The 25137-nt window shown below is 49.3% G+C and overlaps 3 protein-coding genes and 1 pseudogene across 3 annotated transcripts in view; 3 read left to right on the forward strand and 1 right to left on the reverse strand.

The window, feature by feature from the left end:
• Positions 1-1486: 1486 nt before the first annotated feature.
• LOC147091827 (histone H4-like) lies at positions 1487-7217 on the reverse strand. The gene is made up of 2 exons (XM_085976570.1): positions 7210-7217; positions 1487-1790 (listed from the first exon to the last, which is right to left on the reverse strand). Exons 1-2 carry the CDS (start codon positions 7215-7217, stop codon positions 1487-1489), a joined length of 312 nt encoding a protein of 103 aa, XP_085832696.1.
• A 5748-nt stretch (positions 7218-12965) lies between these two features.
• Positions 12966-13372, forward strand: LOC147091828 (histone H2B-like; annotated as a pseudogene).
• Positions 13373-14685: 1313 nt separating this feature from the next.
• Positions 14686-15330, forward strand: LOC147091829 (uncharacterized). The gene has a single exon (XM_085976627.1). The coding sequence runs from the start codon at positions 14686-14688 to the stop codon at positions 15328-15330; it is 645 nt and encodes a 214-aa protein (XP_085832753.1).
• A 3436-nt stretch (positions 15331-18766) lies between these two features.
• The window catches only part of LOC147091830 (uncharacterized), a 62797-nt gene continuing 56426 nt past the window's right edge, over positions 18767-25137 (forward strand). The window contains exon 1 of the mRNA XM_085976876.1: positions 18767-19175. The gene's annotated coding sequence lies outside the window, so the exon portion shown is untranslated. The remainder of the gene's footprint in view (positions 19176-25137) is intronic.

Here is a 25137-nt window from a genome sequence, read left to right on the forward strand (position 1 = left end):
CAAAGGTCACTTCAGCACCAGCATTGCTGAACTCATGTTCCCAACGAAACTGATGCACCAAACCCATCCACACCATTATGCTCTATCCAACCCCGGCCATCAAACATATCAATCCCATTCATTTCCTGCTACAGAAATGTGCCCCAGTAAGAGTGAAAACGTGATTCCAATAAACAGTGCAGGATTCATTATGAATGAATGCCTCCTTATCCCACTGTTTCTCTGTGTCCAGCGTGTCTCCAACTACCTAATGTAAGCGACCTGATGGACGGGACTGAATGTTTACTTGGATACAGATGACTCTTTACCTCCTTCTGCTGGGCCATAAGATTGCCCTGTTAATGCCACATCTGACACTGCAGCGGCTGCCTGAGATTGCACTCCCTGGCTCAGTAGGATGGCAAGGGTACAGCAGGACCCCGAGCAACAACTCCCTTCTCCAATATATCCAAGTTTGCTGATGATACAAAGCTGGGTGGGAATGTAAGTTGTGAGGAGGATGCAAAGAGGTGTCAAGGGGATATAGACAGGCTAAGTGAGTGGGCAAGAACATGGCAACTGGAATATAATGCGGAAAAATGTGAAGTTATCCACTTTGGTAGGAAAAATAGAAAAGCAGAGTATTTTTTAATTGGTGAGAGATTGGGAAATGCTGGTGTTCAGAGGGACCTGGGTGTCCTTGTACACGAATCACTCCAAGTTAACATGCAGGTACAATTAGAAAAGCAAATGGTATGTTGGCCTTTATTACAAGAGGATTTGAGTATAAGAGTAAAGACATCTTACTCCAATTACATAGGGCCCTGGTGAGACCACACCTGGAGTATTGTGTGCAGTTTTGGTCTCCTTACCTAAGGAATGATATACTTGCCATAAAGGGAGTGCAACAAAGGTTCACCAGACTGGTTCCTGGGATGGGGAGATTGTCCTTTGAGGAGAGATTGAGTAGACTAGGCCTATATTCTCTAGAGTTTAGAAGATTGAGAGGTGATCTCATTTAAACTTACACAAGTCTTACAGGGCTTGACAGGGTAGATGCTGGGAGGATGTTTCCCCTGGCTGGGGAGTCTAGAACCAGAGGTTAGTCTCAGAATAAGGGGTCGGCCATTTAGGACGGAGATGAGAAATTTCTTCACTAGAGGGTTGTGAAACTTTGGAATTCTGTACCCCAGAGGGCTAAGGAGGCTCAGTCGTTGAGTATATTCAAGACAGAGAAATAGATGTTTTAATATTAAGAGCATCAGGGGATAGTTCAGGAAAGTGGAGATGAGGTGGCGGAGCAGGCTCGAAGGGCCAAATGGCCGACTCCTGTTCCTGTTTCTTATGTTCTTATCTGTGCCTACTCCTGCCACGCCCCTCATTGTCAAATCTCGCAGTGAGGTTTACCAGAATTTTTACATTTCACAGCCCTCTTGTCGATTGAATGGGTGGCTATTAAAAGAGCCTTTTTTCTTTGGTTCAGATCCATAATTTAAATTTAATCTTTTCAACCGCCGAATCCATAGAGTGTCCGCCCCTGGTGTTTCAGCGCGTACACCACGTCCAGGGCAGTGACCGTCCTGCGCTTCGCGTGTTCCGTGTAGGTGACCGAGTCTCTGATGATGTTCTCCAGGAAGACCTTCAGCACACCCCGGGTCTCTTCGTAGATGAGACCGGAGATGCGCTTGACGCCGCCTCGCCGAGCCAGGCGGCGGATGGCAGGCTTGGTGATACCCTGGATGTTGTCACGAAGGACTTTGCTGTGCCGCTTGACTCCGCCTTTCCCCAGCCCCTTACCCCCTTTCCCTCTGCTGAAACTGAAACTTAAGCTATTGCAAAAGAAACAACCCCAGTAATTGAATTGGGAGTAAGAGTTTTCGGCGCCGCACACTCCTTTTATACAATGCTGGCGGACCTGGTTGGAAACCCATAAATGGGCGGAGTCAGGATGAAAATGAGGACTCCTGGTTCCTTCTCAAGTAGCCGATATTGAACTGCACCCGTGGGGGAGATAAGCAAAATACTGCGAATGCTGTCAAACCTGAAATAAAAACAGAAACTGCACGGAATATACGCAGCAGGTTGGGCAGCACCTGTGGAGAGAGAGAGAGAGAAATAGAATCGATCTTCCTTGTGCCAGACCTTGTTTTGGACACAGTTTTGTCTCCTTCAGCTGTGCTTTATTGAAGTCCTTCCCAGTTTTTATCTCCCATTACATGTTTCGGTCCTTCCAGCAGATGACTTTTCCATTGTACCACTGCTTCCCCCCCCCCCCCCCCGCCCTCCGCCTTTGTGGGGTGTTTCCAGTTCACCCGGGTTTTCACAAGTTAACAGGGGTGGAGGGTGGGGGTGGGGAGATGCCTTCAGTTAGATGCAACCTGGATGAAGGCAGCCTAGACACCTCTTTCACAGAGTGTTGTAATCACTGATAAGCACAAAGTTTTAATATAATAATGACTGGGAGATGGCTACTCTCCGAGTCCTCCTGACCCTCAGACTTGAGCACCTACCAGCAATCAGTGAAATCCCAATTGTGATCTGAGGTGAAACCTTTGCTTTAGAAAGTAGCTCCAGGGGTTTCAGAATGCAAGGGCCACTGTATGTGCGTTGTCCATCAGCAGCTTTACCAGCACAAAAATTAATCAGAAGAGCAAATGACAGAATAAACAGCCACTTGCCAATATACAGACAAGATTACTAGGAATCATTCCTAATAGAAATGTTACTCCATCTCCCCATATTTCCAATTGCATGTGATTACTATGGTTTACAATACTAATCAATCTTTGCTAGATAGGAAGGTCTATGGATGCAACATTAATATTTCCTGGTCTATTTCTCAGTAATTGTTTTCCATTGTTTCCCTAAACCTCTCTGTCTCTCGACCTCTCTTTCCTCCTTTAAGACACTCCAAAAAACCTCCCTCTTTGACCAAGCTTTTGGTCATCCACCCTAATCTCTCCTTATGTGGCTCGCTGTCAAATTCTGGTTGATAATCGCTCCTGTGAAGCGCCTTGGGACGTTTTACTACATTGTTGTTGTTTTGTGCACCTCTTAAGTTAATATGCAGCATATTCCTTTCTTTCCTGTGAAATTGGAAGCGGTAGAAAACCAGGAGCCAATGTCGGCCGACAAGAGCAGGGGTGATTTGTGAGCGGGACCTGGTGCGGGATAGGATACGGGCAGCAGAGTCTTGGATAAGCTGAAGTTTGCCGAGGATGAAGGAAGGGAGGCTGCCCAGGAGAGCTTTGGAATAGCCGTGCCTGGGGGCGACAAAGGCATGGATGCGACTTTCAGCAGCAAATGGTCTGAGGCAGGGGCGGAGGCAGGCGATGCCACAGGGGTGGAAGTAGGCGATATTCGTGATGGAGAGTAAGGGGAGAAACCCAGGGGGTAGATTTTCACCTTAGCACTCATGCGTAAAACGAGTGTTGCGGATCGGCCGCCCGTTAAATAAACCACCCGATTTTCATTCCGTTGAATTAATGTAGTGAAAATTGGATGACTTCTATAACAGGAAGTCTTGCCAGATTCAACCCCCAGACTGAGCCTTATGACATTTATGAACTAAAAAAGCAGGTTCACTCCTAAGTTAGAAATTTCTTCCAAATCCATGGGAATCTTGAATTTATTTTTATTGTTTTGAAAGCCTCTTGCATTAATATACAACATTCCTTTTCTTTTAAATTGGAGGTGTTAGGGAGCCAGGAGCCAAAGTAGGTCAGCAAGGGCAGGGGTGATTTGTGAGGGGGACCTGCTTTCAGCTGTGGCTCTGTGGGTAGCACCCTTGCCTCTTGAATCAGAAGGTTGTGGGTTCAGAGTCCCCACTCCAGAAACATCAGCACAAAATCTAGGCTGACACTCCAGTGCAGTGCTGAGGGAGCGCTGCACTGTCGGAGGTGCAGTCTTTCAGATGAGACGTTAAACCGAGGCCCCGTCTGCTCTCTCAGGCGGATGTAAATAGATCCCAAGGGCCACGATTTCGAACAAGAGCAGGTGAGTTATCCCCGGTGTCCTGGCCAATATTTATCCCTCAATCAACATAACAAAAACAAATTATCTGGTCTTTATCACATTGCCCATTTGTGGGAGCTTGCTGTGCGCAAATTGGCTGCTGCATTTCCTACACTGCAACAGTAACTACACTTCAAAAGTATTTCATTAGCTGCAAAGAGCTTTGGGACATCCTGAGGTCATGAAAGGCGCTATATAAATGCAAGTCTTTCTTTACTTAATCACATGTTTTATTTTAACATGTCACAAACAAGGCTTTTCGTTAGGCCTGTTATACCGAACGCTCAACCATTCCGTCCAGGGAGATCAAGACTGCCGTGCTTCTTCAGCCTGGAGAGAACTGGACAAACAGGCCAGGTTGCTTTCTTCAGTGCCCAGGTGTATTGCTTGGCAGGGCAAAAGCTCCAGTGGCAGAAATTGGAACAAAAAGCATATCCTTCCATTGTACTGGTTTGTGACCAAATTTTAACCTGGTCTTATGTTGTCATGAAAATCTATAATGAATCTAAAAATGCAAAATTGGACAATTTCCCCAGTCTCCTTTACGTTCTAAACATTGGTGATTTTAGCAAAGATGGCTATAAAACGGAGGATAGGAGTTAATGGACGTTTCATGGACTGGCAGAAAATGGGAAGTGGTGTCCTACAGGGACCACCGTTGTTCACCATATAGATATATATATATAAATGATTTAGACTCAGAAATCGGAGATCTAGAGTCGAAATTTGCTGATTGGCATATAGGAACAGGAGGAGGCCATTCAGCCCCTCGAGCCTGTTCCACCATTCAATGAGATCATGGCTGATCTGTATCTCAAACCCCTCTACCAACCTTGTTCCCGTGACCCTTAATACCTTTGCCTAACAAAAATCGATCAATTTGATACCAAATTGGGGTGAGGTTGGGGGGTGGGGGGTAGAGCTAATAATGTGGGGAGCTGCACCAAAACACAGGAAGATATAAACAGGCTTGCAGAATGGGCAGATAAATGGAGGTGGCTAGACTCTCTCTTGTTGGAAATGGTCATTGCCTGGCACTTGTGAGTTGCGAATGTTACTAGTCACTTATCAGCTGAAGCCTGAATGCTGTCCAGGTTTCCCTGCATGCGGGCAAGGACTGCTTCATTGCCTGAGGAGTAATTGGTGTAAGACAAGCCCGAATTCAAAGTTTGAAGAGCGCAACCAGATCGGATGCACCCGCCCAGGGAGGGAGGGATTGAAAGTTTGAAGAATGCAACCAAATTTGATGCACCTGCCCAGGGAGGGGAGGTGGGTGTTGGGTTGTAGGTTTGAAGAATGCTGTCCCATTGCATGTCAAGGGGAGGTGGCTCGGCTCTCTCTCTTGTTGGAGCTGGTCATTGTCTGGCACTTGTCAATTATCAGCCCAATCCTGAATGTTGTCCAGGTCTTGCTGCAGGCGGGCAGGGACTGCTTCGTTATCTGAGGAGTAATCGGTGTACTCTTTTTTGATGGGGGTGGATAAACAAATTGACTGTAAATTAATAAAACTTTAAAGAAAACTTAACAAATTAAATAAAAATTTGATTGTCCGGGTTGATAATGCACTCCAGTCCCCGCGGCACCCCCCGGTCGCGGAATGGAGTAATTGGTGTGAGGCAAACCCGAATTCAAAGTTTAGTTCGCATGGTTAATGTAATGGATGCACCGCCTCGGGTGAAAGAGGGGTTGTAGGTTTGAAGAATGCAACCAAAAGGGATGCAGCCTGTGATGAAATATTCCATTCATCACTGCCTGTGACTGTGGTTGGTTTCAGGTTCCCCCTCACCATTGTATTGCCTGTGACTGTGGTTGGTTTCAGGTTTCTCCTCACCATTGTATTGTATATTGGAATGTATGGAATGTGTTGTGTGTAGGGCTCCGCCCATACCTGGCCTCTATGTAAGCCAGCTCAGTCTGGCCTCATATCCAGTACTGCAGAGCTCCAGATGGAAGATACCTCTCTCCACTGCGTGTTATCTTCTAAGTTAATAAAAGCCTTGTTTTGTTCCGCTAACATCGAGTCTCGGGATTATTGAGGCACATCAATTTTATTAACTTATTTTTCAACACAATGGATCAACTCCTGAAACCCGAACGTTTGGATTTGGATCAGCATGCACCGGACACATCAGCACGCTTCGGACACTGGTTTATGTGTATGGAATTCCTCCTGGACAATTCCGCAGCCGTCAAAGACGCTACGGACGCTGCGAGTATGAAACTCAGAATTCTGCGGAATTGGGTAAGCCACCGGGTTTACCCCCTCATCCAAGACGCCGACACGTACCTGGCCGCCTGCGACATCTTAAAGGCGCATTAACAGCAGCCTACGAATGAAGTGTATGCTAGGTATCTGCTCGCCACTCGCGCACAGCGACCTGGGGAATCAATGGAGGAGTTCCTAGGCACCCTGAAAATGCTTGGCAAAGACTGCAAGTGCCGAGATGTAAAAGCCGCAGTGTACACCGACGAGCTCGTTCGCGATACCTTTATTACAGGCCTCAGCTCCACTTACATCCGGCAAAGACTGCTGGAAAAAACGGGATTGGACCTGAAACAGGCTGCGGACACCGCGCAATCCCTGGATGTGGCCCAGAGAAACTCAGACACCTACTCTTCAGCCCGCGCCGTCCACGCCACCACGTGTGCACCAAGGGCGCCGCCATCTTGGAAGGCATCTTCCCCGCCCGGCAGCCCGACACCGTCGGGGCCCTGTTCTCCCCCCAGAAGCCCTACGACAGCCGCGACGCATCGGGGACCCAACTGCTACTTCTGCGGGCAGCCAAAGCACACCAGAAACCTGTGCCTGGCGAAAGGCACCACCTGCTTTAAGTGCGGAAAGAAGGGGCACTTCGGGAAGGTGTGCAGAGGGAACCCCGCCGGAAAACCAAAACCCGCCACCACCGCGTGTGCGCCGTGGGAGCGGCCATCTTGGACGCCATCTTGCCCGACCTCGTGGGGTCTGCCATCTTGTGAGCAGACAGCGTGGACGCCATCTTGTCTCGATCAGGGCCCTACAGTGGCATTGGTCACAGTAGACCAGACCAGGCCGCACCCGCTATCCAAATCAATGGTGGACATCGAGGTAAACGGGTGCGGGGTTAAATGTTTAATTGACAGTGGAAGCACGGAGAGTTTTATCCACCCTGAACTGGCACAACAACTCTCCCTAAAGGTGGTCCCTACTCGGGGTACCGTCTCTATGGCTGATAAAACCCAGACATCGACCATTCTGGGTTACTGCACGGTACAATTGTCCATTAACGGGACTGTATACGATAATTTTAAAGTATTAATCAGGAAGAATCTATGCGCGAGCGTGATCTTGGGCCTGGATTTCCAGTGCAACCACCAAAGCATCACGCTCAAGTACGGTGGGTCCCAGCCGCCCCTCACAGTGTGCAGCCTGGCTACCCTGAAGGTAAAGCCACCTTCGCTATTCGCGAACCTTACCCCTAACTGCCGGCCAATAGCGACCAAAAGCAGGAGGTACAGCTGGGAGGACAGGCAGTTTATCGCGACCGAGGTAGACAGGCTCCTGAAAGAGCGCATTATTGAATGCAGTAATAGCCCATGGCACACCCAAGTGGTGGTGGTAAGGGGTAGCGAGAAGAAACGGATGGTGATCGACGATAGCCAAACGATCAACAGGTACACCCAACTAGACGCCTACCCGCTACCCCGCATATCAGAAATGGTGAACCAAATCGCCCAATATCGGGTGTTCTCCACCATCGACCTCAAGTCAGCGTACCACCAGCTCCCTATCAGACCAGAGGACCGCCCGTACACTGCCTTCGAGGCGAACGGACGCCTCTACCAATTCCTCAGAGTCCCCTTTGGGGTGACGAATGGGGTCTCGGTCTTCCAGAGGGAGATGGATCGCATGGTCGATGACCACCACTTGCAGGCAACCTTCCCCTACCTCGACAGCATCACCATCTGCGGTCACAACCAGCAGGATCACGACTCGAACCTCGAGAGGTTCCTGAAAACCACACAAAAACTCAACCTCACCTACAACGAGGACAAGTGCGTTTTCAACACCACGCGCCTCTGCATACTAGGCAGCGTGGTGGAGAATGGGGAAATCGGACCAGACCCCGACCGATTGCGCCCCCTATGGGAGCTGCCCCTGCCCAACACTCCCAAAGCCCTGAAAAGGTGCCTGGGGTTATTTTCTTATTATTCCCAATGGGTCCCCAACTACTCCGACAAAGCCCGCCCCCTCTTGAAAGCATCCTCTTTTCCGCTCTCTGCTGAGGCCCACGCCGCCTTCAAAAGCATTAAGCAGGATATTGAGTGGGCCACGCTACAGGCAGTGGACGAGAACACTCCATTTCAAGTGGAAAGTGATGCGTCTGACTTTGCCTTGGCGGCCACCCTCAACCAGGCGGGGCGGCCCGTAGCTTTCTTCTCGAGGACCCTCCAAGGGCCCGAGATCAGACACTCCTCCGTGGAAAAGGAGGCCCAAGCCATCGTGGAGGCAGTGCGCCACTGGCGCCACTACCTAGCTGGCAAACGCTTCACCCTACTTACCGACCAGCGGTCGGTAGCGTTTATGTTCAATAATAAACAGAGGGGGAAGATCCAAAATGATAAGATTCTTAGGTGGCGGATCGAGCTCTCCACCTTCGAGTATGACATCATTTACCGGCCAGGGGCCCTTAACGAATCCCCAGATGCCCTCTCATGAGGGATGTGTGCCAGCGCCACCGGGGATCGGCTACAGACCCTCCACAACGACCTCTGCCACCCAGGGGTCACGCGGCTGTTCCACTTCATAAAGTCCCGCAACTTACCCTACTCGATTGAGGAAGTTCGGTCTCTGACCAGGAACTGCCGCACTTGCGCTGAGTGCAAGCCTCGGTTCTACCACCCTGATAGAGCCCACTTAATCAAAGCTACACGGCCCTTTGAGCGGCTCAGCTTAGATTTCAAGGGCCCCCTCCCGTCCGTCGACCGCAATGTTTACTTCCTGAACATTGTGGATGAATACTCCCGGTTCCCATTCGCCTTCCCCTGCCCAGACATGACCAGTGCCACGGTCATTAAATGCCTCAACAGCCTGTTCTGCCTGTTCAGTATGCCGAGCTACATCCACACGGATAGGGGGGCGTCCTTCATGAGTGAAGAGCTATGCCAGTACATGCTGTCCAGGGGTATCGACACGAGCCGTACCACCAGCTACAACCCCCGGGGTAACGGTCAAGTGGAGCGAGAGAACGGGACAGTATGGAAAGCAGTCACTCTAGCTCTAAGGACCAAGGGCCTCCCTATCTCCCGCTGGCAGGAAGTCCTCTCAGATGTGCTCCATTCGATACGGTCGCTATTGTGTACTGCCACTAATGCCACGCCTCATGAATGAATGTTTAGCTTTCCCCGGAAATCCACCTCAGGCGTATCCATGCCGTCATGGCTCTCTACCCCAGGTCCGGTATTCATGCGAAGGCATGTGAGGGGCCATAAGACGGACCCTCTCATGGAGCCAGTGCACCTACTCCATGCCAACCCCCAATACGCGTATGTCCAGCACGCCGACGGAAGGCAGGACACCGTGTCAATAAAAGATGTCGCCCCAGCCGGTAACGACAACAACCACGGCAATAGCAGCAACAACGACCACAGCAACTCTTACCCACCCACTACCCTTTCATCACCCCCGGAAGAACATCGACCAACAGCACCCCCACCAACTACCCCTTCAACAACCCTGGCGGCACCCCCGGCAGAGACCCAGGAGGCCACCGGGGACACCCAGCCGACACCCGCGACACCACAACAGCCACGTCGGTCGCAGAGGACTACCAAACCCCCGAACAAACTAAATCTATAGAAGGGGTGAATGTGATGAAATATTCCATTCATCACTGCCTGTGACTGTGGTTGGTTTCAGGTTTCCCCTCACCATTGTATTGCCTGTGACTGTGGTTGGTTTCAGGTTTCTCCTCACCATTGTATTGTATATTGGAATGTATGGAATGTGTTGTGTGTAGGGCTCCGCCCATACCTGGCCTCTATGTAAGCCAGCTCAGTCTGGCCTCATGTCCAGTACTGCAGAGCTCCAGATGGAAGATACCTCTCTCCGCTGCGTGTTATCTTCTAAGTTAATAAGAGCCTTGTTTTGTTCCGCTAACATCGAGTCTCGGGATTATTGAGGCACATCACAGCCGCCTAGGGAGAGGGAGGGGTTGAAGGTTTGAAGAATGCAACAAAATGGGATGCAGCTGCCTAGGGAGAGGGAGGGGTTGAAGGTTTGAAGAATGCAAACAAAACTTTTCACGCTCGCACTCACACAGAAAGAGTCGCAGGCGGCGCTCGGCCACGCGCCAGGTCCCGGTGGAGGAGTTGCCTCTGGACCGTCCGCCTTGAGCTTACAAAAGGCGCGGCCGCCGCCACTCGGCATCTGGACTCGGCGCGGTGAGGAGCGCGGAGCAGCCGGAGGAGGCGCTGAGCAGAGCAGCTGGACTCGGCGCGGTGAGGAGCGCGGAGCAGCCGGAGGAGGAGGGGAGGCGCTGAGCGGAGCAGCTGGACTCGGCGCGGTGAGGAGCGCGGAGCAGCCGGAGGAGGAGGGGAGGCGCTGAGCGGAGCAGCTGGACTCAGCGTGGTGAGGAGCGCGGAGCAGCCGGAGGAGGGGGGAGGCGCTGAGTGGAGCAGCTGGACTCGGCGCGGTGAGGAGCGCGGAGCAGCCGGAGGAGGAGGGGAGGTGCTGAGCGAGCGAAAAAATAAAATGGCTTCGGGCGACCAGACCAAAGGCCCGACCCGAGGCCGCAAGGCCAGGAAGAGGAGGAGCCCAGCCCAAGGCGCGGCCGGTGGGTGGGCCCACGGTGTCGGGCCACATCCTGCAGGCGGTGGTGGCTTCCAGGGAGCGGCGCGGCCTGTCGCTGGCCGCCGTCAAGCAGGCGCTGTCGGCCGCCGGCTACGACCTGCCGTGCATCAACTGGCGGGTGAAGCAAGCGGTGCGGAGCCTGGTGACCGAGGCCTCGCTGGTGCGGCCGGCCGGCCAAGAACAAGCCCAGGGGCGGAGGAGGAAGAAGGAGGCCGGGGGCGGTCATCCTGCTGCTGCCGCCTGCCGGAGAAAGGCCGAGAAGAGGGCGGGTGGGGTCCGCCAGGGGGCGAGGCCCATCGGGCGACCCGGGAGCCGTCAGGGGCCCCAGGTCCCCTCCAGGGGCAGGAAGCCCGGGAGCTGCCGAGACCAGAAGGCGGCAGCAGCCCCACGGGCGGCGGCCAAGACTGAAAACCCCAAACTGAAATACTACCCGTGTGAACCAAAACAAAAGGCTCTTTTCAGAGCCACCACACCCTTCAGATGAAAGAGGTTGTTCTAGAATTATACAATAAATATCTTTATTTTTAAATCATTGCTGCGGCCGTTGTTTCTGTTCAACTTTCCCGATTGACATTTTGAAGATAAACCCGAGAATCTTCGAATGATCCTGGCGGTTGTCCTCCAGCTCTCGGGAGACTTTGCAACCAGCTGCAATCATCGTGAAGCATCTTGTAGACTAGAATGAGTTGGAGAAAAAATAGTAACAGAAATGATTGGTAGTCATTGGATTAAGAGTTGGAATTGTGTTGGTGTTTCTGCTCCATACGATCATCCATGTCGCCCTACTTTACCTCATGTTTCCAGCGTATTCTGCAGCGAGTGTCTCACTTCCTGACTCCAAGCCTTTCCACCATCTACAAGGCACAAGTCAGGAGTGTGATGGAATACTCTCCAGTGTGGACCATCGACAAGATGCACTGCAGCAACTCGCCAAGGCTTCTTCGGCAGCACCTCCCAGACCCGCGACCTCTTCCACCTAGAAGGACAAGGGCGGCAGGCGCATGGGAACACCACCACCTCCAAGTTCCCCTCTAAGTCACACACCATCCTGACTTAGAAATATATCGGCCAATCCTTCATCGTCACTGGGTCAAAATCCTGGAACGCCCTCCCTAACAGCATTGTGGGAGTACCTTCACCACACGGAATGCAGCGGTTCAAGGGGGCGGCTCACCACCACCTTCTCAAGGGCGATTAGGGATGGGCAATACAAGCTGGCCTTGCCAGCGATGCCTACATCCCGAGAATCTTTTTAAATACCAAATAAATTGCCTCAGGTTCAGCATTTGTGTACTATGCCATAATGGTTTTAGTAAATAGCTAATATTGCAGTGGCCTTTCTTAAACAGAAGCGATTAAGCGCATATATTTTTTTCTTAGACAATCTCTTTTGTAGTTTCTGGGACCCGTCTAATTTGTATATTATGGGGAGTTCCAGAATTGTTGTGGCTCGAATGAATGTATTTCGCATAAGACATTTACTGTGGACGTGTCACATGAGAGTATGAGATTTTATATATATATATAGCTTTGGGATTTTGCTCCAGCAAATTAAGGTTTCCCCATTCCTTGCGTGGCAGCGGCTTCTGGCAAAAAAAACTTGATAGGTGACTGTGATTTGTGCAGACTGCACATGTGGTATGTCAAGGATCAGCCAATTGGAATAGACAATTTGGCATCCTTCATTAGGATAAAGCTGCATATATAAAGGAGGGGTTGCGGGCTCCATTTTAATGTTGCTTTGTGTTTTTATTAACCAGTCACCGTGGAGAACACTCCAGCACGGTGGCATAGTGGTTAGCACTGTTGCCTCACAGCGCCAGGGACCCGGGTTCGAATCTGGCCTCGGGTGACTGTCTGTGTGGAGTTTGCACATTCTCCCCATGTTTGCGTAGGTTTCCTCCGGGTGCTCCGGTTTCCTCCCACAGTCCAAAGGTGTGCGGGTTAGGTTGATTGGCTATGATAAATTGACCCTTAGTGTTAGGGGGATTAAATACGTGGGGATAGGGTGGAATATGTGTTGGCATAGGGGTTACGGGGATCGGGTGGGATATGTGTCGGTGCAGGCTCGATGGGCCAAAATGGCCTCTATCTGCACTGTGGGGTTTCTGTGATTCTGTGAGAAGGAATTGAAGGGCTTGCTATGCCGACTGCTGCTGCTGTTTCCACCAGTTCCACCACAGCCGGTGCCAAGGGCTCCGTCTCCAAGAAGGGCTCGAAGAAAACCGCCATGAAAATGACCAGGAGAGGGGACAGGAAGTACAGGAGGAGCATCTACATCTACAAGGTGCTGAAGCAGGTCCACCCCGACCTGACACCGGCATCTCATCTCCTCCAAGGCCATGAGTGTCATGAACTCGTTCATCACCGACATCTTCAAGCGCATCGCCTGCGAGGCTTCCCGCCTGATCCATTGCACCAAACACCAGACCATCTCCTCCCGGGCGGGAGATCCAGACCGCCGTCCGCCTCCTGCTGCCTGGGGAACTGGCCAAGCATGCCATCTCGGAGGGGACCAAGGCAGTCACCAAATACACCAGCTCCAAGTAGAGTCCCCCTCCCAAAATAAAACCTGCAATTAAATCACCAAACAGCTCTTTTAAGAGCAACTTCACAAAGCCTTAAAACGGAGCTATTAAACAAAACCGAGACCCCTGAACAAATACTTCTGTTAGGCTGTATGTTAATGCAATGAATTGCCAAATTAATCATCCGGTTCATCCATCTACATGTGGTGCGTTCTATTTATGAAAGCTGTTTTAATTCGCATTTCTTACTTTTGAGTATAAGTCCCTGAAGAGATTGGGGAATTCACAGGGAAGGGGGCAATGGGCGCTCAATAACTGAGAACAAGGATTTCGGTTGAAACCAAGGCTCTTCCCTGCCAGTTGAAGAATTTACTCTTGATATTGAAACCCAGGAGTACAGCGAAGATCAATGTTGCCGGACCGCCAATATTGTGGAAAAAAGCGGGTAAAATAGGAGGTCGCTCAAGCATTAATGTTCAGTGACGCCACATTTCGGTTTAGGAAGACCTTTGTTTTGTACAGGGAAGGGGAGAACTTGGAGACAAGAAATCATTGAGACCGCGACTTGGAGTAGGAGATAAGACGGACACATTTCCCAGATCAAGAAATCTGCACAGCTCACATTTACAAATGACATTTAAGGTCGAAACACGTCCCAAGATGCTTCACGGGGGAAAGAGATGAAGAGACGCTCAAGTCTTTACAGAGAGCTGAGCTAAAGATACATGAAAAAACATAAGATTCAGAAGAACTTAATAATTACAATAATCAACTTTATTGTCATTGTTAGTGCACAAGTGCGGTACAACGAAATGTAGGCTTACGGCTCCCGAGAGTGTACATTTAGATTAAAACATTTAACATTCAACATTCATTTGACTTGTAATACATAAACATAAACATAATAAAGTGCATTGGCAGATGTGCAGGCTTTAGAGTTTATTTGTGGAGTTCAGTAGGATGACAGCCCTGGGAAAGAAGCTGTTCCTAAATCTGGTCGTTCGGGTGCGAATGTATCTGTAGCGTCTCCCAGATGGCAGGAGGGCGAGCAGACTGTGGCTGGGGTGGGTAGGGTCTTTGATGATGGTCAGTGACCTCCGTAAAGAGCGAGAGAGAATGTCTCTGGGGATATATAATCGCTCTGAGGTGATACACGCTTTGGAAAGAAGGCGACTTTGTTTTGTGTTTTGTTGGCAGGCATTTTTCAGGAGACGAGACCTTTGGCTCTGCAGCGTCTGGTTCGCCTGGTTAAATAGCGCCGGCTGCTGGAAACTCTTCATCCCCCAACACACACTCAGATAGAGAGAGAGAGAGAACAGGTCCCAGCCCCAAGCCATGGCCGACACTCTCCCTGCCAGGAACACCAGGAGGAAGACCAGGCCTGCGCCCCCGGCCAGGAGACCCAGCGCCACCGTGTCCCAGCAGATCCTGGAGGCAGTGGCGGCCACCAAGAAGTGCCGGGTGCTCTCGGCTCTCAAGAAGGTCCTCTCGGGCCGCGGCTACGATGTGGCCAGAAACAACTGGCGGGTCCACCAGGCGGCCCGGAGCCTGGTGACCAAAGGCTCAATGCTGCAGCCCACTGGCACCGGTGCCTCGGGCCCCTTCAGGCTCAGCAAGAGGTGGGGCGACTGGGAGGAGGAGGAGAAACCCAAGAGGGAGCCCGCCGCCGCCAGGGAGAGGAGGAGGAGGAGGAGGATGAAGCAAGGTGCGGTCAGGAAAGCGGTGCCCAGGAGCAGAGGCTCGCCCAGGAAGACCAAGAAACAGGGCGCCGCCAGAAAGGGTGCGAGGAGGGCCACCGCCCGCAAACCCAAGGGCAGGAAGGCGGCCAGGGCCGAAGGGAAAGGCAAACGCCAGCGTGCAAAGCCGAGAAAGCTGGCCAAACAACCGAAGCAGGAAGCGGACCAAACCCCCGCTCAGGAGGAGACCTCCCTGTCGGAGAAAGAAAGCCAAGTTTGCTCAGAGCAAGAGGACAGCCCCTAAAGGGGAGACCAATCAGAGGATGAATACCTTCAATATCAAACAGCTCTTTTCAGAGCCACAGAAAACATTCACAAAGAGCCGGACCGGAGGGTTGGGTGTGTGAAAAAGAACATTGCAATTGACCCGATGGTTAATGACCAAAATCATCCTTATTGAAAAATAGAAAACCAATTATTTCCCCATTACAATACTGGAAATTATTAAAACTTCGATTGAGTGTTAATTCCTGAAGTATACCTTCCAGGAATAATACAATATATGAACCAATATTGGTTTTTAACTCCTATTTTAAAGGTGGTTAAATTGAGAGCAGCAGAGCTGTGATAGATTGTCGGGCGGGAGAATCGGAAGACCAGGAGTCCTCAGCCTGGGCACCACTTTCAACAGTCCTCAGCCAGCTCCGCAACCGCAGCTTTTGCCTCAAATTGTTCATTTTGTTATATTTCTCGCTTCAGCAATGAGACTATCTGAAAATTATAAATGTTTGAAATCAAATCCTGTCGTGCAGCTGATGATTGTTGCTGCAAGTATTTATTGCAATGGGCATATCGTGAAAGTACAAACGTCTTTATGAACTCCTGCGGGTGCGGCGATGCCTTGTAGATAACATTAAATTCTGTTAGTTATTGACACGATTTCGGTAGGTCAGTCGTCTTCGCCACTTGAATGTGTAAGAATCAACGTTGAAACAACAATAATGAGCTATTTTCGCTTCCATTGTGTGCTTCCGATACACTTTTAATAGCCGAGCTGAGATTGTCTTTGTCAAGACCACCAATTTACATTTTTATAACGTAAAAAAATGGATGGTATCGCAGAATACAACCTCCAAAACGCTGGGGAAATTCCTACAAAACGTGGTACTAAAATTCAGGCACCATAAACCAGGTGGCCCTACTTATAAACACATGGAATTTTAGAATGTGGTCTCCAGCGAACTGGTGAAATGTTGGGACTTCCCAACATCCCAGGTAATAGGATTTGGTCACCAAGAACCAGTGTGTGATTGTGCGGACCCAGATCGATGAGTAGCCCCACAACCTATCAGCAACATTCAACACAACGCTTGAGAATGGAAGTTGCAGGTGATCCTTTCAAATGTTTATTTTCAAAAGTACAGCTCCGTGACCATGGCCGAAATTAATAGAACCTACGGGGTAAAGGCCACAAAATAGCATCGACATCTAAATGACATGACCTGCTGCATCAACGCATTGAAATGAAAATGCTGCTTATTGCCTGTTGGATCTTTTTGGGCACGGCGGCCGCAGGTCTAATGTGCATGATCTCTGCCCAAACTAGCGGTAGGCAGCCCTCTGATTATCGCTATTGATAGGACTTGGCCTTCTCAAACATCCGCTCTCCTGTGAATTCAAAACCCCTCGGGTGTTTACAAGCTCTCCCTTGCCACGACTTCAATTTATATAGTGCCTTTCAAATCCTCTGGACATCCCAAAACACCTGACAACCTAAGATTACTCTTCAATGAAGGAACAGCCAGACAATCTGTTTTAGCTGGTGTTGGCTGAGTTGTGAAATGTTGGTGACATAGGAACAGGAGTTGGCCATTCAGCCCTTCCAGTCTGCTCTGCCATTCAATTAGATCATGGCTGATCTGTACCTCAACTCCATGTACCCACCTTAGCTCCGTATCCCTTGATATCCTTACAAAGGTGGTTGGGACACGGAGACACCTTTTTCTTCTTCAATTACTGCTACGGGACTTATATCCACCCGAACTGAAGATTTCACCTGAATGACTGTGTAAGGGTAAACCGGGAGAGCTTCTTCTCCCCTCTGGTATAAAGGGTCGACGTCCGCCTTATTCCCTATCAATCACTCAGAGTCCTGCGAGGCCTCCCGCCTGATCCATTACACCAAACGCCATGCCTGGAGGAGTCCGTGTTCCACGTATATATGGAGTGTGAGAGGTTGCAGCCCCCCTTTCATTACCTGAAGGGGCTGCTCCTCATTTTTGGTTGCACTTCAGTCCCACGCTCTTGATCTACGGTCACCCAGTGCCGAGGGGAGCGGGCAGGTTGGAGGACTTCCTTGTAGGCCTGCTCCTGGGCCTGGCTAAAAAAGCCATCAATTGGTCCAGGCAGCGGGCAGTCGAGTGGGTCATCCAGCCAGATTGCCTGCCTCTCTTCCGCGGCCATGTTCGCGCCCGGGTGGCCCTGCAGATGGAGCACGCGGTGTCCGCCAGCACGCTTGAGTACTTCCGCGACCAGTGGACACTGCGCGGACTGGAGTGCATCATCAACCCGGACCACCAAATTTTAATTTGATTTGTTTAAGTTTTATTTGAACTTTTGTTAATTTACAGTCAATTTGTTTAAGGACCAACCAAAAGAGTGCACCAAACGCCAGACCATCTCCTCCCGGCCGGGAGATCCAGACCGCCGTCCGCCTCCTGCTGCCCGGGGAACTGGCCAAGCACGCCGTCTCGGAGGGGACGAAAGCTGTCACCAAATACACCAGCTGCAAATAAAGCCTCTCGTTCCTCCCACCTTAAAAACTCAACCCAAAGGCTCTTTTCAGAGCCACTCACCAGATCCAGAAGGGACTATTTATTTTCATTTGACTAATGACATTTGAAATATGGACAGCATAAAGAACGAAACTCTTTAAAAAATGTTTTATCATCCTTTCTTTATTTAACCCTCACTTTCATTTTTTTGTCGTATGTTCAGATTTTGTTGGTGTTTTTGTAATACAGCATATCGTTAATTTAAAATAGATTGAAATTTAACATAAATATAACAAAATGATGCATTGTCACTGCCCTGTTTTGTACAAAGCACTCATTTATAAGCGGGTCGCTGAAAAGCTAAAATTAAATTAAATCTGTCAATTCAGGAACCAGTAATTTTAAAGGATCAATTTGCCATAATTCACAATTTAATAATGAATTATTCAGTCTCACAGATGCCATTTTAATGATTATTCAGTCCCACAGACGCTATAATTTTAATTAAAATGATTATTCAGTCCCACAGATGACAATCTTTAGCAGTAATGATTATTATTTAGTCTCACAAATGCCATCGTTGTAATTATTATTCAATCCCACAGATGCAATAATTTAAACAATAATGATTATTATTCAATCCCACAGATGCAATAATTTTAACAATAATGATTATTATTCAATCCCACAGATGCAATGATTTTAATAACTGGTTAATATTCAGTCCCACAGAGGGCCATCACTTTAACAATAACGAGTCTGATTCACAGACGAGCTCTTATTCTATAAGCCGCCTTTTTCGTTGGTGTCCGAGGGTGGAGCGGATTGAAAAACGCGCCAATCAGAGGCGGAGATTTGCCGGGTTTTCAGCCAATCAGAAGGCGCGGCTGGGCTGGGCTGGGCAGGGTCGGCGGCTGCTATAAAAGCCGCAGCCCGGAGCGGGGAGGAGCAGTTGGAGACCAGAGTTAGAGAGGAGTCCACCCCCGGGGGAAGGACAGCCGCCGCCCGCCCGGGGAGAAGGGACAGCAGTCGGCCGGCACCTTGGGCAACAAGGGCTCGCGGGTGGGCGGGGCTATGACCTCACCCGCGCGCTGAGGCGGTTGAACGGCCGATCAGGAGCCACGTGACCCCGGAGCTGGCGGCGGCCTTTTAACAGTGGGCGGGGCCCCGAGGCGTTGCGGGCTGCGATTGGTGAGCGCAGCTGTCAATCTACGAGTCGCAGCCAATAGAAGAGACGGACTCAGTGAGGGACTTTAATCGCGCGCTGTGTGGCCGCAGTGCGCATGCGCGGTGCTGCTCGCAGTCCCCGGGCTGAGGCTCCGGTTTGAGGAAGGAGCTAAAATGGCGGCGGGACTGAGGAGTGGCGGATGGTGCGGTGAGTGTGGATCAGAGAATCTCCGACATTTACAGCAGCGCCGGCTTCTCTTAGGCAATCTCTGGGAACCTGGGGTCGAAGTGGTGTTGGTGGTGTGTGGGAGAACATAAGAAATAGGAGCAGGAGTAGGCCAATCGGCCTCTCGAGCCTGCTCCGCCATTCAATAAGATCATGGCTGATCTGATCCTAACCGCCAATCCACTATCACAGAACCATCTCCTGAATCTAACAGAATTAGACACACGAAATAGGAGCAGGATAAGGCTACACGGCCCCTGGGCCCGCTCCGCTACCCACAGGGCCATGACCGATCCGAACCTAGACTCATGTCCAAATTCCTGCCCGTAACCCTTAATTCCCTTTACTTCTAGGAAACTGTCTATTTCTGTTTTAAATTTCTGTAATGATGTAGCTTCTACAGCTTTTTGGGGCAGCATATTCCATGGACCTACCACCCTCTGAGTGAAGTAGTTCCTCCTCATCTCAGTTTTGAAAGAGCAGCCCCTTATTCTAAGACTATGCCCCCTAGTTCTAGTTTCACCCATCATCGGGAACATCCTCCCCGCATCCACCCGATCCAACCCCTTCACAATCTTATCTGTTTCAATAAGATCGCCTCTCATTCTTCTGAACTCCAATGAGTAGAGTCGCAATCTACTCAACCTCCTCATATGTCCATCCCCTCACCCCGGGATTAACCGAGTGAACCTTCTTTGTACTGACTCGAGAGCAAGTATGTCCTTTCTTAAGTATGGACACCAAAACTGTACGCAGTATTCCAGGTGCGGTCTCACCAATACCTTGTACAACTGAAGCAATACCTCCCTATTTTTATATTCTATCCCCCTAGCAATGAAAGCCAACATTCCATTGGCCTGGCGGGCTCTCTTGCCGTGCCGGAGCTCCGAGTTGAGCGCTTGTTTTGGGAGTCTCGTATCGGGCATGCGGACAATGATCCGTCCATCGGAGCTGATCGAGCGTGGTCAAAGCTTCGATGCTGGGGATGTTGGCCTGAGCGAGAACACCGACGTTGGTGCGCCTATCCTGCCAATGGATTTGCAGGATCTTGGGGAGGCAGCGTTGGTGGTACCTCTCCAGTGCTTTGAGGTGCCTGCTGTACATGGTCCATGTCTCTGAGGCATACAGCAGGGCGGGTATCACTGCTGCTCTGTAGACCATGAGCTTAGTGCGGGGTTTGAGGTCTTGGTTTTCAAACACACTCTTCCTCAGGCGACCGAAGGCTGCACTGACACACTAAAGGCAGTGTTGGACTTCGTCATCGACGTCTGTCCTTGTTGACAGTAGGCTCCCGAGGTATGGAAAGTGGTCCAGGTTGTGAGACTATGCCCCCTAGTTCTAGACACACCAGCCAGGGGAAACAACCTCGCAGCATCTACCCTGTCAATCCCCTTCAGAATCTTGTATATTTCAATGAGATTACCTCTCATTCCCCTACATTACACTCCATCTGCCACCTTACTGCCCACTCACTCACTTAGTCTATCTGTATCCCTTTGCAGAGTCTGTGTTCTCACAGCTTACTGTCCCACCTAGCTTTGTATCATCAGCAAACTTGGATACATTACACTCGGTCCCTTCATCTAGGTCATTAATATAGTTTGTAAATAGCTGAGGCCCCAACACTGATCCTTGCGACACCCCACTAGTTACAGCCTGCTAACCTGAAAAAGGTCCGTTTATCCCTACTCTCTGTTTTCTGTCTGTTAACCAATCCTTGATCCATGCTACTATATTACCCCAACCCCATGAGCCCGAATCTTGTGCAATAACCTTTTATGTGACACCTTATCGACTGCCTTTTGGAAATCTAAATATACTACATCCACTGGTTCCACTTTATCTACCCTGCTAGTAACATCATCAAAAACTCTAATAAATTTGTCAAACATGATTTCCCTTTCATAAAACCATGTTGACTCTGCCGAATCATGTTATGATTTTTCTAAGTGCCCTGATACCACTTCCTTAACAATGGATTCCAGTGTTTTCCGAATGACTGATGTCGGGCTAACTGGCCTGTAGTGCCCTGTTTTCTCTCTTCCCTCCTTTCTTGAATAGCGGTGTTACATTTGCGACCTTCCAATCTGCTGGGACCATTCCAGAATCTCGGGAATTTTGGAAGATCAAAACCAATGTATCCACTATCTCTTCAGCCACCTCTTTTACAACCCTAGGATGTAGGCCGTCGGGTCCAGGGGATTTGTCGGTTTTCAGTCCTATTAGATTCTCTAGTACTTTTTCTCTACTTATATGAATTACGTTCAGTTCCTCACCCTCATTAGACCCTTGGTTCCCCACCATTTTTGGTCTGCTTTTTGTGTCTTCTACTGTGAAGACAGATACAAAATATTTGTTTAACGTTTCTGCCATTTCCTTATTCCCCACAATAATTTCTCCTGTCTCAGCCTCTAAGGGACCAATGTTTACTTTTGCTACTCTCTTCCTTCCTACATACTTGCAGCAAATCTTACAATCTGCTTTTAGAATTCTTGCTAGTTTTCTGTCATTGCATTTTTTCCCTTTTTTATCAATTTATGGTCAATCTTTGCTGGTTTCTGAAACTCTCAATCCTCAGGCTTACTATTATTCTTTGCAACATTATAAGCTTCTTTCAATCTAATGCTATCCTTACCTTCTTTAGTTAGCCATGGTTGGATCACTTCCCGTGGAGTTTTTGTTTCTCAATGGAATGTATTTTAGTTGAGAATTATGAAATATTTCTTTAAATGCTAGCCACTGCTTATCTACCGCCATACCTTTTTTTAATCTATTTTTCCAATCTATCTCAGCCAACTCGCCCCTCATACCTATGTAATTGGCTTTATTTAAGTTTAAGACACTAGTTTCGGACTTAGGCAAGTCACTCTCAAAATTAATGTGAAGTTCTAACATATTATGATCACTCTGCCCCAGTGGATCGTTTACTATGAGGTTGCTAATTAACCCTGTCTTATTACACAATACAAGTTCTAACATTGTTGGTTCCATGACATTTTGTTCCAGGAAACTGTCCCGAATGGATTCCATGAACCCGTCCTGCAGGCTCTTGCTCCACAGCCCTGTAGGTTACGGCTCTTCAAGTGTACACCCAAGTACTTTTTAAATGTGCTGAGGGTCTCTGCCTCGACCATCCTTTCAGACAGTGAGTTCCAGACCCCCACCACCCTCTGGGTGAAAAAAATTACATCTGCTCTGCACCCTCTAGTGGATGGACTGGGGAGAAAGGTCTTTACTAGCCGAGGCATAGAATATAAGAGCTGGGAGGTAATGCGTGAACTGTATAGCTAGGCCGCAGCTAGAATACTGCGTGCAGTTCTGGTCAACACATTACAGGAAGGCTGTGATTGCATTACAGAGGGTGCAGAGGAGATTTACGGGGATTTTGCCTGGGCTGGGGAATTTTTGCTATGTGGAAAGATTGGATAGGCTGGGGTTGTTTTCTTTGGAACAGAGAAGGCCAAGGGGAGACTCGATTGAGGTGCATCCAATTATTAGGGGCCTAGATAGAGTGGATAGGAAAGACCTATTTCCTTTAGCAGAAGGGTCAATAATCAGGGGGGCATAGATTTAAAGCAGATGGTCAAAGGGTTAGAGGGGTTTTGAGGTGAGTTTTTTACACCCAGAGGGTGGTGGAGGTCTGGAACTCACTGCCTGAAAGGGTGGTAGAGGCAGAGAACCTCATCACGTTTAAAAACTGCTTGGATATGCACTTGAAGTGCCGTAAGCTACCAGGCTACGGACCAAGTGCTGGAAAGTGGGATTAGGGTGGATAGATCTTTGTCAGCCGGCTCAGACAAGATTGGCCGAATGGCAGCCTTCTGTGCAGTAAATTACTCTGATTGTGTAACCCGGAGAGGATGGGTCCAGTGAGATCAGACAGTGTGTAACCTGGGGAGGATGGGCCCAGTGAGATCAGACAGTGTGTAACCCGGGGAGGATGGGCCCAGTGAGATCAGACAGTGTGTAACCCGGGGAGGATGGGCCCAGTGAGATCAGACAGTGTGTAACCCGGGGAGGATGGGCCCAGTGAGATCAGACAGTGTGTAACCCGGGGAGGATGGGCCCAGTGAGATCAGACAGTGTGTATCCCGGGGAGGATGGGCCCAGTGAGATCAGACAGTGTGTAACCCGGAGAGGATGGGTCCAGTGAGATCAGACAGTGTGTAACCCGGAGAGGATGGGCCCAGTGAGATCAGACAGTGTGTAACCCGGGGAGGATGGGCCCAGTGAGATCAGTGTGTAACGCGGGGAGGATGGGCCCAGTGGGATCAGGCAGTGTGTAACCCGGGGAGGATGGGCCCAGTGTGATCAGACAGTGTGTAACCCGGGGAGGATGGGCCCAGTGAGATCAGACAGTGTGTTACATGGGGAGGATGGGCCCAGTGAGATCAGACAGGGTGTAACCCGGGGAGGATGGGTCCAGCTTCGGTTTGCCTAAAGCACAGGGAAATTGTACATTTCTATCCAGAACTTTGGTGATTTGCTGGAAGCCCAGGCGGGCATGGCGGGAATCTAAGAAAAGGGACAACATCAGACAGAAGCACTTGGACCCAAACTTTTATTTTTATTAAGCTGAAGAAAAGTCTACATTACATTACTTCACACTATTCATGTTGTTAATTTCAGTCCTGCCATAATTAGATCTCCCGGTGAAAGACTGAGTGATTGAGAAAGATCCACAGCTGAGAGTAAACAGGGATTGTAGACTGAGGAACGACAGCAGGTGAACCAACACAGGATTGTGAGCACCAACTGGAGAGCTTCCCGAGATCGATTGGGGGAAAAGGTCAGAGAGAGTCCCATTGACTCAGATACACACTGGTCCTGGAGATGGACTGGGGAGAAAGGTCAGAGAGTCCCATTGACTCAGATACACACTGGTTCCTCCCTCCCTTCCATTTCCTGATTTACAGCTATTTCTGGGATGTTACTTGTATCCTCTATGGTGAAGACCGATACAAAATACCTGTACAATTCAGCTGCCATCTCTGGTACTCTAATTTTTCTCCTTTTTAATCTTTTAGTCACTCTTTGCTGTTTTTTGTATTCTGTCCTATCTTCTGACCTGCCAGCCATCTTTGCGCAATTATATGCTTTTTCTTTAAGTTACATACTATCGTTAATTTTTTTAGTTAACCACGGATGGTGGGTCCTCCCCTTGGAATTTTTCTTTCTCGTTGGAATGTATATATTCTGTGTATTCTGAAATATCCCCTTAAATGTCTGCCACTGCATCTCTATTGACCTATCCCTTAACATAATTTGCCAGTTCACTTTAACTAGCTCTGCTTTCATGCCCTCGTAATTGCCCTTATTTAAGTTTAAAATACTAGTCTTGGACCCACTCTTCTCTTCCCTCAAACTGAAGGTAAAATTCAATCATATTATGATCACTGCTACCTAGGGGCACCTTCACTGAGGTCTTTAATTAATCCTATCTCGTTGCACAATACCAGGTCTAGTATAGCCTGCTCTCTGGTTGGCTCCAGAACGTGCTGTTGTAAGAAACTATCCTGAAAACATTCTATGGACTCCTCATTTAGGCTACCTTTGCCCATCTGATTTTTCCGGTCTCTATGTAGATTAAATCCCCCATGATTATTGCCATACCTTTCTGACAAGCTCCCATTATTTCTTCCTTCATACTCCATCCTACCGTGTGGTTACTGTGAGGGGGCCTGTACACCACTCTCACAAGTGACTTCTTGCCTTTATCATTTCTCATCTCTACCCAAACCGCTTCTACATCCTGGTTTCCTGAACTTGGGTCATCCCTCTCTATTGTGCTAATACCATCATTAATTAACAGAGCCACCCCCTCCACCTTTTCCTAGCTTTCGGTCCTTCCTAAATGTCACGTACTCTTCAATATTCAGGACCCAATCTGTCATCCTGCAGCCATGTTTCTGTAATGGCTATCAGATCATACTTATTTATTCCT

This window comes from Somniosus microcephalus, unplaced genomic scaffold (assembly GCF_052327205.1).
Source record: "Somniosus microcephalus isolate GS21.2 unplaced genomic scaffold, FLI_Smic_1.0 unresolved_chr3, whole genome shotgun sequence".
Lineage (NCBI taxonomy): Eukaryota > Metazoa > Chordata > Chondrichthyes > Squaliformes > Somniosidae > Somniosus > Somniosus microcephalus.

Excerpts from the sequence above, each read along its gene's own strand:
- LOC147091829 (XM_085976627.1), top strand. The coding sequence starts at position 14,686 with ATGGCCGACACTCTCCCTGCCAGGAACACCAGGAGGAAGACCAGGCCT.